The sequence below is a fragment of the Botrytis byssoidea genome, assembly GCF_014898295.1.
Source record: "Botrytis byssoidea strain MUCL 94 chromosome Unknown BBYS_012, whole genome shotgun sequence".
Classification (NCBI taxonomy): Eukaryota; Fungi; Ascomycota; class Leotiomycetes; order Helotiales; family Sclerotiniaceae; genus Botrytis; species Botrytis byssoidea.
In genome coordinates, this window is record NW_024065853.1 from 20,614 (window position 1) to 35,224 (window position 14,611).

Here is a 14,611-nt window from a genome sequence, read left to right on the forward strand (position 1 = left end):
GAATTGTCAAGTCTAACCAGATCTACGGAGAGTCCTTGTAGTAATACCTTCGTCAATGAACACAAGATAGATCCCATTTCTCTGTTAGACTCCACATCAAATTAGTCCCATTTTCTCCTTCGGCCACTCCATATACCACTCCCATCTCACGTCATCTCCCAGCTCTTCTCCGATTACCTTCACCAAATCTCTCCCCCAATTCTTCGCCCACCAGTTATGTCCCACCCCCCTATCCTGTCCTACTGCCCAGTAAGCGACCAGTATCAATGCAATAGGTTCTCTTTCTTTCATGCATCCAATGTATGCTGGTGGTGCCGCCCCAGGCCATGCTCTTCCAGGGAACTGTTCCGTCCTTCTTAAATTTCGCCGAACCTTTTGAGATACGTCGTGATATAGCTCTCGAAGATGTTGGTCGTTTAGTATTGCGATCTGTTGACGCTCTAGTTGCTCGAGGTACTCTTCGCCCTCTGCTGGAGTGCTTGTTGCGTCAGCTGACACCACTTTGTTCCGAAGATGCACACTGAGTGGAGAATCCAGGCTTTTCATCCAACCCATTCGGTATATAGCCACGGTTCCATTGAACAAACTAAATATTATTGGTAGATAGTCTAACAATCTTTCGCTAGGCTTATCCGGTCCAGCTTGGGCTACTGGAAATGCATATATGGAGCTTATCAATAATCCCGAAAACCCCAAAGCAGCTTCACAATTTGAGGCTGTGACGCTCTCCAACACTGGTCTAAATTCTGTCATACCCGTGTTTTGAAATTTCAGCGCTCTAGCTATGTGGATTGAACGATTCTGTGGTTGAAGAACGGCCAGATGTAAAGAGGCGAAGGAGAGCATTCCGTTGTACACGTATTCATGAGTTGAAGCGCTTCGTTGCACAGCTCCTTCCCATTTATTGTGATCTGGACTGATGAATGCTGATGTCGCGGGCTTAGCAGTAAAATTAATATAGTGATAGAGAAGGGAATCTGCTTCTTTGTATCGGCCAAATGGAAGTGGTGCTTGAATGCCATAACACGGATCCTGACTCAGAGGTGGCTCACGTTGAGATGAAGGTCTGATGAACGCTGTTTTGTGCCTTTGGGTCTTCGATTTCGGCGGTGGCCGCAGTTCGAAACTATGTTGACCAGGTGCTTGAGTGATCAATGAATTATACTTGCATTCTCTTTTGTATGCTACACATCTAGAACAAGCAGGTTGACGCTCATCACACTAGTTTTGTGATTAGCATGATCCCCCTCATGATGGTTATGAGCTATGACAAAACCCACAGCTTTCCAACACGCAACATGCAAGAATAATTTACCTTAACTCTCCGGAGTTTGCATTGAGTACAACCGTGATGTGATTTAATATGCGATCTTCTCGATGGCATCTTGAGTTTATCGCTATGCGTCGCTGAATTATGAATGGGTCCAGAGAAATCAATGATCTGTAGAGTACCCAAAGAGAGTTGATTAATTATATGGATTTGCAGTCGAATCTCGTCGTTGGGAATAACGTATCATTTCAACGTTCCCTTGATCCTCAGGTACAAGACCCTTGGAAGGATATTCGAAATCATATGTGCCTGGCTATATTTGGATCATGATAAGTGATAAGAATTATAGCGGCGCATAAATTTATCTGCGGAACAGCGATTTTGACCCCGCTTCTTAATCATCCCCCCTGTCGTCGTTACGGATTCAGTGAATTTGGATCACGTTGCGTGTGATGCCTAGTAAACCCAATATATGATATGAATGTTCCAATCCGAACGCTTCTAAGAAGCATTGACCAGGTCAAGGCGAGCAATGATCTTAATACCTTACAAACAAACGCGTTTCTCACTCCTTCCTCCGGTTCCCCCGAAACCTCGCGAAATCCTTTTCAACGTGATTATATGGTTGCAGTATACATTATCCCTCGAATGTACTACAGATATCAAACGTCTTAAATGAAGCCTTGCAGATTAAGTTTCACTGGCTTGATGTTATTTTTGCTTTTGTCAAGTCAATGTAACATTCCTTCTTGGCTGCTGCGCCTTTCCAAATCGCCGGGCTCGCTATTTTCTCGACGAGATTCGGTACTTTATTGTTTCATATATCTATTGACAGAATCCTTTGGCATCCTATATGCAAAATACACACATTTTTTCCCAAGAGGACTCACCACATGTGTTATTTGGATTTGATTTACAGCAAGCAAATGGCTCGACCAAGTTACAACCATGACAAGCCGAGAAGTTTCGAAAATAAGATGATGAGATGTCATTTTCATGGAATCACAGAGGCGATGGCACATCCCGCTACCCCGCGTGGTTCCCCTGTAACAAATCTGGCGTTTTTTGCTTCCTGCTGAGGGTGAAGTCATATAGACCAGGGTATTCGGTGACTTGCAAGTGAGAAGTTACCTAGAAGTAACAGTAGATCCATGCTGAACTCAAGGTGAATGATCTCGTTAGGATCTTGCAAGACGGAAAGGCCGAGATGAATTTACACTAGTGTAAGTCCTCCACCATGCGATGCTTTAACATACTTGGTCGTTCTATATGAGTTTAAGTTTTGCCCACTGCAAGAACTTTAGGGGCAACCACTGTTTCCTTATCCTGAAACCCTGGAGTATTTGTATTGCGGCTGACTTGAAATTGCTCTTAGCATACGCAGTCGTGGAAAATATGCAATTTTCCTTATAAATACCCCAAATACCACCCACATTGTTGATCAAAGCTATGCTTACCGCCAAGTATGTCGTGCCGAGTTTCCCTTTACATAACCTTATTCTCATGTGCCGTAATGCCCCAGAAAACAAATTGGAATAAATAAGCATAACATAAGCACCCCCTAGCATCAATTCTCAATTGCATAATTCAATGCCTGAGCCTCGTCTCACCGAATGTTTTCCAGGGATTTGCTGCTTATTCCCACATTATAAAACAATCAACGTATTATTGCCCTACCTTAAACCATTTTCAAATGATATCCATCTATCTAGATCATCGCAACGACAATATGACAAACAGAGCAATTGAAAGATGCTCGATATTGCGAGTTACGGTCTGACTGAGTTAGTTCCAGCATACTAGCGAAGCTATCCTTAGTATAAACTGGAAAAGACGACAACTCAATTTGGGAATGCAAAATAAAATCCACAGGTGAAGAAGAAAGATTGCAACAAACTACCAAACACAGCGATGAGCACTATATTCTTCGGTAGATTCAAAGTTTGAAATGCCACTGGGGCATATTTACCTTGCTGTCTAAACTCTGCCGTGAACAAAAAGGTCATTAAGAATAGGTTTCGAGATCGAAATCCGAAATCTGATCCGCTTCATCTCAAGACCCGCAACCTGGTGTGGTGCTCCTTCGAAAACAATCAGAGCGAGTGACGGGTTACTGCTTGTGTCGATTCAAATAAGTGTAGCCTGATCAAAGATGAATTGAAGAGAGGATTTGACACGTAAGGAATCTTATAGAATCAGCTTTGGATTGATCAAATCTAGACTCGCCAAGTCCGCCCTGTTTCTTATTCATCCCACCACCACATCCTGTTTTCCGAAGCATGCTTACATTTTCGACATTTTTCTCAATGACTGAATACGTGAGCCCCCAGATAATCTGATATCCTCCGCACTCACGCTCTGCCTTCGAACTGTAAGCCGCTGCTTTTATAGCTCCTCCTTCCTGATTTCTTTAACTTCTGTGACCTTTCCCATATCTCTCAGACCTCTCTTGATAAAACTCGTCAACATTTCGAAAACCACCTGCGCACCACTGAGTGCTGTTTCTTCCCCGGTCCCATCATAGCTTGGACTAACCTCCACGACATCCTAGAAATTCAAGGATTAGCATTCGTGATCAGGAAAAGCGCTAGGATTAGAAAGGGCGTAGTTCAAAGTTTGAATCGAATTTCGAGGATGGTTGGCAAGGCGTGCGTGAGCACTGAAAAAAACCTTGCTTGCGAGTCGCCAATACTTGACATCAACTCAAGACTTCAACTGAATGAAGAATCAAACGTTATCTTATTGAAGGCGTGTGGTACCCAATTGGATAGCTATTGAGAGCACGAGATGACAATTGAAATACTTAAGAACACTCACCGCGCCCACAACATTCAATCCCTCTATCCCCCTTAGTATTCTAATCAGCTCCCTCATCGTCCATCCACCAGGTTCAGGCGTGCCTGTTCCTGGTGCTACACCGGGATCCAAAACGTCAATATCAATACTAAGATAGACCGGAACTTCCGTTCCAATTCTCTCCATAATCTTCTTTACCACGCCTTGAGGTCTAAGATCATCAATATCATCCGCGGAGATTCTCAAGAAGCCTTGTCTGTCATCATCCTCATAATCCGCAAAATCATCACCACTTAATCGTGATCTTAGCCCCGCATGGACGCTACTACCGTTCATGATTAATCCTTCATTTGAAGCGAGCCAGAACATGCTACCATGGTTGAATTGCGCTTGCATACTGGCCCATGGATCTGGGTATTTGGCTGGATGCCATGTATCGAGATGAGCATCGAAGTGGAGGACGGCGATTGGCTGTTTATAGACCATATGGAGAGCCCGAAGAGCTGCTAGTGCTAGACTATGGTCACCTCCTAGGGAAATAATTTTTGGGTGGGTAAGTGATGAAGAAAGGGGCTTTCGGTTGAGTAGTTCGGTGTAAGCTGCCGTCATTTGCTCTAGTGCTACGGCATTATCCAAGGGAATTACCGGGATATCTCCGCAATCAAGAATGTGAGCAAACGATGTGTATGGGTTTATTCCAGCTCTCGTGTTGACTGGTAGAAATGTCAACTCATTAGTTTTTGAAACAGGATATTCGTCATTTATTGCTACTTCGTTCATGGGGTAACGGATCAAGAGCACAACAACTTACATCCTCTAAAGCTAGTCTGTCTAGCACTAGCGGCTCGAATAGCTTTGGGTCCAAATCTAGCCCCCGGCCGATAGCTGACTGCCGTGTCGAATGGAACACCCAGAATCCCTATATCGAAAAGTTCTTCGGGAGTCGTGAGGCATTTCTTGTATTCAAGATGGGCAAATGTCGATATTCCGGAAAAAGACCACTACTTGCAGGGTTTCATTAATAAGTATTCGATGTCATTTAAATAATGACGACTAGATGTGGATTGGATAAGGAAATGTGGGAAAATTGCATCTCCTATTCACTCTCTCGATCCATCGCTATAAGCACATGGACCAGACAGAAGACTGTGCACAGGATTGGGAATGTCCAGATCCTACTTTATATGCCACTGAGCATGTATAACTTTTAATAAGAGTCTTATCATCAAGTCATCAATCCACAAGACAAGAATATAACCCCATCACTATCACAATTTCTCGACTATTCACCATAGTACTCTCATAATCATGTCTCTCTTCTGCACCAACATGCTTTTAACAAAACTTTGGGAAAACAAAAATGACTGACCTCAAACCCCCAAAGTCTCTCCAATTCTTGCTTTTCTTCCTTACTCACACCTCCATCGGCCTTTTCAAGTCTCAATCTCTCTGCATTCAAGTGTTGCTGTGCCATTTCATCATGCTGATGCCCCACCACAAAAGTTGGTAGAAAACCCCCACATGCTGCCAATAATGACAATGACTTGAAGATGGAGAGCTTCATTGCTTGTTTGTCCTCTCCAAGATTTTTGTGTTGGTATGTCCAAACGGCTGAAGGAAGAAGACGGCAAACAGAAAAGATCTATGGTGGGGAGCCGCTGGATATTGTCTTGATATAGGAACAAAAATGTTTGTCTCTGTAAGAACTTATGTTCCATTATAGATAGCACGCCCTCTCAATTGTCAAATATTTTGCTGAAGAGTGACTTTGATAAGCTGTATCACGTATGGATGGGTATCTTTGCCATTGATTAGAATCCGTTACATAAGTAATTGATAAGTTTTACAATGGGAACGTTCCCCGCGATGAGCCAGCTAGCGATTCGGCTCGGTACTTCGAACGGTCTGTCTAAGTTTGTCTGTCCACTTGTCCACTAATATCGGAGTCCCGAGCCTATCACCATTGTCCCTTATCTTCAAGCTCCGGGTCGAGACTTTTTGTTCGCGCATTGAAGCTCCAATTTATTGGTTTACATTACAAACAGTTACACATGTAAACTCAGAGCCATGCTATGCTATGTATGTTATGCTTGTGAGATGAGTTGCCGACAGATTACAGAGTCAACTCGAATCGACTCACGTTACAGGAAATAAAACGGTGGTGAATATCATTCGATTCCATTAATTGATTTCAGCTCATCGGAAATACCTGTAGACATAACGCCATGTCTTTCTTATGTAAATCGAGCTCGAGGAATCATAAATCTCCCTCTTCTTTGCGCACGACGCTCCCTGCGGTTGTATTCTTTCAGATCCAAGTTTCTCGAACCCGACACAAGCTATCGATTTAAATATTTTAGCTCACAATAAGATGTATCAAGGTATCAAAATTCTGTATATTGCACTCCTGCCCCCTTACGCTTTACCTACAAAACACCCCAGCCCACACGCCATATAGAAAAAAGAGGTAATCAAAGCAGACTGTCTGGGAATCGATTCTTCGGATCAAAGTAACAAGAGAGGACTGTAAAAAGAAAATAAAAAGCTTTCGCACGTCAACCCGTTTCTCTACCTCCCCCATTCCCACAAAGCTCAAAGTCCTGCCCCAGTAAATCGATTGAGAAGATTGATAATCCAAATTCTGTCCAGAACATACAATCTCGCTCGATGCGGAAACACTGTATCGTCCCTTGATTCTATTCGCTACTCTTCCCCTAGAGATTTCCTAGCCGTTTCAAGATGACGCATCATACCCCCATTTCCGATTTGAAGATGCAAGATGTCGATTCTCGACTAGTCCGGTGATATGTGAATATGTAACGTAACTTTGATTCCCTCCACGGTGATACAACCCTAGGATATTCCGAACTTATGTAATTGCTCGAAGAGGATATGGACAATGAGATATGAAAGAATGATTGGGAGAGGTGGCGGTGAGAAGCGGTACGAAAGAAGGTGAGGTAGAAAGTTAATTGTTTGGTCTATGTAAAACAGTTGAATTAAAGAATTAAACATTTATGCTGTTTCTTCTTTGGCGCAGGAGGTTCTAATGCCGCGACAATCGCCTACTCACAGTCAGCACTTTCTCTCTTTTCACGAATACCTCGGTAGAAGGTGTGCCGCATGCTAGAATCAAGAGATACATACTTCATCGAAGACATCCTTCAATTTGTATTGAGTCAGAGCACTGCACTCAACGTACTTAACAGCTCCCAAGTCCTTAGCCATCCTCTCACCATCACTCTTTTCGACCGGCTTCATCTTTTGTTTTGTAAGTTTTTCCTTGACACTGGGATCATCTCTCAAATCGGTTTGTGTACCAACGATCAAACAAGGTACGCCGGGGCAATGATGGTGAACTTCTGGAAACCATTTCTCTCGTACGTTCTCGAATGATGCGGGCGAGGTTACCGAAAAGCAAACAAGGAAGACATCAGTTTGTGGATACGAAAGTGGTCGAAGTCTGTCATAATCTTCTTGTCCGGCAGTATCAAATAGACCGAGTGTATATGGTTCATCACCGATCCTAATAAATTCATGATCAGAACAATATCCTGTTGTTGCAAATGTGTTGAAGAGATGGCAGAAATGAAGTTGAGAGATGACGGTGTAAAATCAAACTCACATAACTGTGACGGCATAGTTATCGAAGACTGTAGGAACATATTCGGAAGGGAATTTATTCGTAGTGTATGATATAAGTAAACAAGTCTTTCCGACAGCACCGTCACCGACGACGACACATCTACCGATCGATATAATATGTTAGCTATGATTGAAGTCATTGAAACAAGGGAATTCTCCGAGATCATTGTTCAATCCATGCCACAACAGCGACTTCATCATGATCATCAACCCCCAATGAAGCTACGCAATTGTCCAAGAGAAAGACAACGGAGAGGAATAAGGAATTATGAAGGAAATACAAACTTTATCGTTGCGACAACCATTGTTCCGTTTTGCCTAGATACAACAATAACCCGTTCTTGAATATCTGGGAGAAAATCGGTCTTTCAAATCCACTTTCTTCAGTGATCAATTCAATAAACGTAAGAAGACGTTCGATGGTTGTATCGGGTTGCGCTCGGTCTGTAGGAATTGATTGTATGCAAAATGACGTTCGATAAGAGCGGTGGTGATAATTGATTGAGAGAGGATGATTGAATGTGATGTGTGCGAAATGAAAGATTTGAAAGATTGAATTAAATTGAATTGACTGAAAGTAGGGGTTGAGGTTGAATGAATACACGAGAACGAGTTGAATGAGATTGATCCAGGAAAGTAATAATGCATGCAATATGAGCAAACGATTTCCAATCTTTTTTGATTTATTTTGGAGGTCTGATTAATCAGGCAGGAAATTGACCAGACCAGACCAGACAAGACAAGACAACAATGAGATCGGGATGAGATGGGGATGGGGTGAGATGGGATGGGATGAGATGGGATAGAAATGGGATGAGGATGCGAATGAGGATGAGGATGAAGATAATAATAATTAAACTCCTTCTTGTATCTACTCCCCTTTTTTACTAGGGAGAAACTCTTCGTAGGTATTATGATTGTTATTACGGTTGTTATTATTGTTGTTATTATTACTATCATTACCTAGGTATTATCACCATGATTTACTGTAGTTGTTGTATGGTTCGCGTATTTTAAATTTTTCTATGAATGCCTTGATATGGCACTTGGGTAAACGGATCTCAATGGATTTTAATGGTTTCGGCGATGCAAGGAGGGTATTTTGGTGGTTCGGTGGTTCGTGCTCCTTTTGATTCATTACTTTGGTTGCATTCTAGTCTACGTACCGGTGGTATTGTTGTGTTGTATTGTACTGACTTGATTCTGACTTCATTCTTCTAACTGTGTACGAGTAATATGGTAAAAGACGGGGAAGTCGGGACCTTGGAAAGGCAGCCACTGAATAAAAATTGGGCTTAACTTGTCAAGGTTATTTTCTCAATGGCTTCTCAACACGGTGAGTTAAGGGGATGAATGAATAAATGGGTATCTAGCTAGGTAGATGTCGTAGGTATCGGTGTGCTTTTCCCTCTTGGATGTCCTTGATCTTGATCTTGCTCTAGTTGCTGTTCCTGCTCCTGTTCCTATTGCTGTCTCTTCCCCTTTCCCGTCCAATTGGAAGAAGATAAGGTGGAAGAAAGTATAAAGCAATTTGATGGAATATTTTTGAAATCTTCAAACTCCTCCTGCTGAAAATCAAACACCAGGAGTTTGCTTATACCCCCCAGCATTCAACACGTTGTTACAATGGACCAGCTCAGGTAGGGCAAAATAAGCAAGGTGGGTAAAGGAGGGAGAGAAAGAAAGGGCAAGCCTAGATTGAGGCAGGCCATGCTGGCAAGGCAGGTAGGGGTCCGAAGCAGATAGATAGGGCGGGATACCAGAGCAGAATATTGATTATCTACGTATCAATGCGACAGAACCCTTGATTGCAACCAATGCCCCTACACCTGCAACTAATAAGTTACAACCGTGTAGGTAATAGGCGGTGGTAGAATGGGTAGTGAGAAAAAGTAAATGGCATTCAACGTCCAGGATTCTCTTTTCTTGTTTTCAATGCGAAGTACAAAGTGTATACTACCAAAGCCTGGAGAGGGAAGAGGGAAGAGGGAAATGTTTCATAGCAGCTAACAGCCTTATCAAAAGCAAATTCCAACTCCAATGCCTGGAATACTCTCCTTTTCTACCACGAGCGAAGCGAGACAGCCTCCCCGTCAGTGGCCCAGCGGAGCGTTGTCAACCTCGAAAAAAGGGTTGAATGTGTGTGTCGCTGGGTATGGATTGAATGTGGTGAAGTTTAACGTTCAACCAAAAAATCATTCATCCCTAGGTAGTAGAAATTAAATACCATCATCAATCATGCATGGCCTATCATCACCAATTATCATTTTTGGTGCCATGTTTCGTAAAAACACAACACAACACAACACAACACATCACATCACATCACATCACATCACATCACATCATCAATATCTTCATTTCTTCCCTTTTTGACTTACTTTGCATTCCTGCCTGAAGTACCAAGTAGAGACTCGAGTAGATAATTAATCGACCGGATTTCCTTATTAAGCAGTCTCCAATTAATTGACTGGAAGGTATTCTCCACCTTCCACGAGTTTTCTTCTCCTCTTCCATGATCCTTGATCACATCCTAGTCGCTGGCTCGCTGGTTCTCCACTTTGCAGTCCAATTGTACAGACACGTGACAGATTATCTGTGCCAGTACCTACCCTACCTGGGTACTTCGGTAATCTTACATCTAATTACCTCGACCACTACTCCGTACTAGCTAGGTAGCTATCATTCCAAAACTCCCTTGAGAATCACGATTCAGATGTTCAAATTTCGAGCTGGAATCATATTATGAGTTATAACATTAAAAAAATTACAACAAACGACGCAACACACAACACAACACTCAACACACGAATCACTGCGATATCTTAATCTTATCTTTGCCCCTTTCATCGAAGTCCAATTCACCAATCTCGGATTTCACCATGTCTATCTCTGTCTCTACCGTTCGAGAACTTACCCTGGAAATTGATCATCTGTTAGAACAATACCTTCAACTGTTGGATCAATACAGTGCTTTAAGATCGAGCCTCTCCACATTGTCGTCATCGGTCAGTTATAAATCTCTTCTCGCAAAAGTATACCGTTCAATACATTGAACCCCTCATCCCTCTCACCCCTCATTGATTATTACTGACACAGCCCCGTATCCTCTTTTCATCCCCAGGTGATGACCAGGTAATCTACTTTACTAGGTACTCATACTAATACTGATGACAACAGATGTACATTAATTTATCCCGAGCCAATTTCACGCCGCAAAATGGAATCCGTTATGATACCTCTTTCTATGATGATCGTATTCAAGCACAGAGGCTATGTAATGTAACGATCCCCGAAAACGCCTCGAATACACAATCGACAAAACTTACCCCTCCTCTATTCGCCATTAACGAATCTTCTACGTCGGAATCAGAATCGGACCTTTTAAAAAAAGATACAAACGGCGATGATGATACGAAAACTGCTCTCAAGAAGGATCCATTAAGAATGTTTGGGCTTTTTACCCCTCAGGCTTTGAAGGATACAAAGGAAGATAGTATTAAACTGATGGATGTTATTCCGAAATTGATCAATACCGAGAAAGCCATGGAAGATCTCGAAATTCGCATACGAAGAGCTAGGAAGCACAGAGGGAAGGCAGAAATTGAGGAACAAAAAAATCTGCCAGCTGAGGCAAATCGCAAGTTCATCAATCCCATTTGAAATTCAGTATCAGTACAGTCCGACATAATATACTCGGCGATCAGATAATACCGTACGTTTGTGGGACGGTAAAAGATGATGCGCAGTATACTTATCAATTTTCATGCGCATTACTTTGCAAGCAACGAATATGGAAATAACGGGACAAGTGTAAATGCGAGAACCTGCTAGAAAATGGAGACGAAATATGTTGTGATTGTGCTCGGGATGACATGCAGATTTTGTTGCAGTTGGCTTGGAAGACGGGATGAGAATTTAACTTCCTCTCATGAGCTGGTCGTACTCCATGATTGGCGGCCAATTCCGAGTTATGAGCTCTCAATGTTTCTTCGATTGTTCTTGATATTTGAGCAGCTCTTCAACACTTTGCAAGCATTCGAGTTTTCTCATTGAAGATAGAAATACCCTCGCCTCGTCTCGCCTCACCCATACCCACGCCATGTCTTACATCCAAAAATAAATTATTATGCTAGCTACCCGTAGGACAACATCTGCCAAGCCACGTGGTCATTCTGACAACTTGCCTTTTCGAGGCTGTCCGCACGTATATCTATGTCGTGATGTCTCGTTTAAGACACGATTCCATCTGCCTCCGTGCCGTTTTCGTTTGACACCGATTCCTAAATTGGAAAGCTGGCTGGAGAATTAGAGCGATACTACCGGGTGAGATTCCGGTATAGCTGGTGTAGCGTAACTGTGGTAGATAGAGGCTTCTCGGCTGGCTGAAGGATCAGAGTGGGGGCCGGAAATATATGGGCGTATGTACAGGTGGCATTACCGGATCAATGATGGGATGGCTGTATCAGCGTACACAAAGCATCCAGTCCATTGGTAGTGCCGGGGAGTTTGTTTCGTTCTTGCATGGGACGCCCGAAAGTCAGGCCGGTCTGCGTACATCTGTACAATTTTTTGACTGGCAGGTCTAAGAATGTAGGTCGAGGGAATATTGCTGGCTCTTCACGGTCCGTACACAAACTATGCGATGACTAAATTTTCGTCGTGACTTGTGCGTTTGAATTTTTACCCTCAATCTGCCATTCCCATTCCAATATTTGACATTGTCAGATTATCAGTTTCAAAAAGATGACTTCAGGTCGGCAGGGGGACTAGTTCGCGGATCCTAGGCTATTTATACTTTTGACTCATTATATAACGTCGTTTCTGTTCTCGATGTCCGATTTTGTCGAAATTTCAGTAATTGGTGGCTCAAGGGGTAACGATTAGGCTGCCACCCCTTGGCCCCCTTCGGTGAACATGTCTGCTGTTGCAAGTCTCTTCCTCAGATTTCAGTCCAAAGTTATAGCGCTTTTCTATTTTTTTTTTTTTTTTGGATTTCCATCTTGATACTTCGGTTGGGTCATGGAACATAGGCTGATATTCTAGTCGGGGGATGGAAACGAAATAATCTTGAAATTAGTTCTTTGGACTGAAAGGGTGTGAGCAGTTCAACAATAGACAATGCTGACTGCTATTTATAGAGATTCTCGACGAATTGGATTGATTGAAAAAATGTGATATAGTATGGTATTCCTACTGTTTGTCTCTACCCATACTGCACATAAGCATAAACCAATGGTTTTCAATTATTGACGAATTTTCAAACACTGAAAATGTGTTGGGCTATCCAGCATTCATGACGTTCTAGGGATTACAGATTCTCTTAAAATTCTAAGAGGTTGACAGATTCACGGCTTTCAGAGATTGATTATTTCTTAGTATACTGCACTTCATACACCGACTTGCGCCAATGGGGACAAGTCAAGACACTCAGCACCATGGATACTGCAAGTTTTCATCGCAATCTAAATTTGCAGATGTGTTTTTAACCTTAGATTCTGTAAGAGGCCTGGGTGGCTTTGCCTCCATGTCAAAACCAAATTCCTGAAATATCAATAATCATACAATTTAAAGGACTGGTAAAGTCTAGTCGTTGTGTATACATAGCCTCAAAATTGACTTGGCATAATTGACATTGTTCTACTTCCACAAATTCCAATCCGTCCTGTCGAACCGTTTTTGTGAGCAATATTAATAATCGGCGTTCCCTCCCCGAAGAAAGATTTCTGCATAGAACTTGATTCCCTCCAGGCTCAAAAGTCTATTTGGCTTTCTGTCCCGGTTTTCTTCGCACCGTAATTGGCACTTCTCCAGATCCTTGCTAGCACAATCACATCCACACACATGACTTGATGACTTGATTTCCTCCTCTGCTTTCCTCTTATTATACCTTGTGATCCGGCTCCGGAGTCTGACTTCTTGATCACAACAGTCAGACGTAGGCCAAGGACACCCACCTTTCTTATGTCGTGCAATACGTCGGAAGTGTGCACCTTCTTCCGATGTCAAGCATCTTGAGCTAGAGAGATCCAATCTCCTTTCCCATTGTTCTGCTGACATGATCCGATTGAGATGCTGTATAGCCTCATCGTTGTCCAGAATTTCGCGGGATTCTGCACAGTTTGGAAGAGGGAGTATACATAGGTCTAGGATACGTTCTGATCTGTCTTCAGGAGAGGTTGCTAGAAGCCCAAGCAAAACTTGCGACCGCATTTTGGAAACATTGTCTTAAATCCAATGATAGCCGATCATGATTTCAATCAACATCATTGTTAATACGACGGCCCATATGCACCGAACTTTAGTAGCTCTTGAAGGTTATTGACGACACCACTCAGACATCTTAGACTCCTAGCAACCGTATCTTTTTGTGACAGTAAAGAGATGTTCAAGATTCAAGTCTTTGATATTCGTTTGTATCTGCTACACTGATTACCAGTTTCAAGTTAGCCAATCCCTCATATGAAAAATTGTACGCAAATCTCTCACATGCAGTTTTTCTGAGTACCAAGAACATATATTTGGACTGGTTCTTTGACAAGCATGAAGGTAAGAATGCATTGTATAAACTCCTTCTACTTATAGTTTATTAGATTTCTGCAACGTCCGACGTCCAAATGCATTAAATGGCGTGAACAGATTATCTTTAAAGACTAAAGTCTTGACTGACTCGATTTTCGCAGAGATGAAGCTGTCCGTCAAAAGTTCGAAGAAACTGTATATTACATAGATATGTAACCGTGGGTTCATCCAAAATCTTTATCCGAGGAGAAAGACCAAAGAAATAAATCACGGATACTTATCTTTCAACAAGAACAAGTGTTAACTACGACGCAAAAGAGATTTCTTGCAGATTATCGGCATAGTAAATTTGTCCTTCTCCATCCCATTGTTACTACT

At 42.4% G+C, this 14,611-nt stretch overlaps 5 protein-coding genes across 5 annotated transcripts; 1 reads left to right on the forward strand and 4 right to left on the reverse strand.

The window, feature by feature from the left end:
• Positions 1–96: 96 nt before the first annotated feature.
• On the reverse strand, positions 97–1,384 carry EAE97_006420 (uncharacterized protein; the record flags this gene model as incomplete). The annotated part of the gene is made up of 2 exons (XM_038876933.1): positions 97–1,221; positions 1,316–1,384. 2 exons carry the CDS (start codon positions 1,382–1,384, stop codon positions 97–99), a joined length of 1,194 nt encoding a protein of 397 aa, XP_038731865.1.
• Positions 1,385–3,655: 2,271 nt separating this feature from the next.
• Positions 3,656–5,630, reverse strand: EAE97_006421 (uncharacterized protein; the record flags this gene model as incomplete). The annotated part of the gene is made up of 4 exons (XM_038876934.1): positions 3,656–3,817; positions 4,088–4,779; positions 4,878–5,067; positions 5,436–5,630. The coding sequence occupies 4 exons, from the start codon at positions 5,628–5,630 to the stop codon at positions 3,656–3,658; spliced, it is 1,239 nt and encodes a 412-aa protein (XP_038731866.1).
• Positions 5,631–6,223: 593 nt separating this feature from the next.
• Positions 6,224–8,628, reverse strand: EAE97_006422 (uncharacterized protein). Its single transcript, XM_038876935.1, has 4 exons — positions 7,997–8,628; positions 7,692–7,811; positions 7,214–7,592; positions 6,224–7,131 (listed from the first exon to the last, which is right to left on the reverse strand). The coding sequence occupies exons 1-4, from the start codon at positions 8,014–8,016 to the stop codon at positions 7,066–7,068; spliced, it is 585 nt and encodes a 194-aa protein (XP_038731867.1). The 5' UTR covers positions 8,017–8,628; the 3' UTR covers positions 6,224–7,065.
• Positions 8,629–10,275: 1,647 nt separating this feature from the next.
• EAE97_006423 (uncharacterized protein) lies at positions 10,276–13,218 on the forward strand. The gene is made up of 2 exons (XM_038876936.1): positions 10,276–10,719; positions 10,892–13,218. The coding sequence occupies exons 1-2, from the start codon at positions 10,594–10,596 to the stop codon at positions 11,372–11,374; spliced, it is 609 nt and encodes a 202-aa protein (XP_038731868.1). The 5' UTR covers positions 10,276–10,593; the 3' UTR covers positions 11,375–13,218.
• Positions 13,219–13,402: 184 nt separating this feature from the next.
• On the reverse strand, positions 13,403–13,924 carry EAE97_006424 (uncharacterized protein; the record flags this gene model as incomplete). Its single annotated transcript, XM_038876937.1, has 1 exon — positions 13,403–13,924. The coding sequence occupies one exon, from the start codon at positions 13,922–13,924 to the stop codon at positions 13,403–13,405; it is 522 nt and encodes a 173-aa protein (XP_038731869.1).
• Positions 13,925–14,611: the final 687 nt, after the last annotated feature.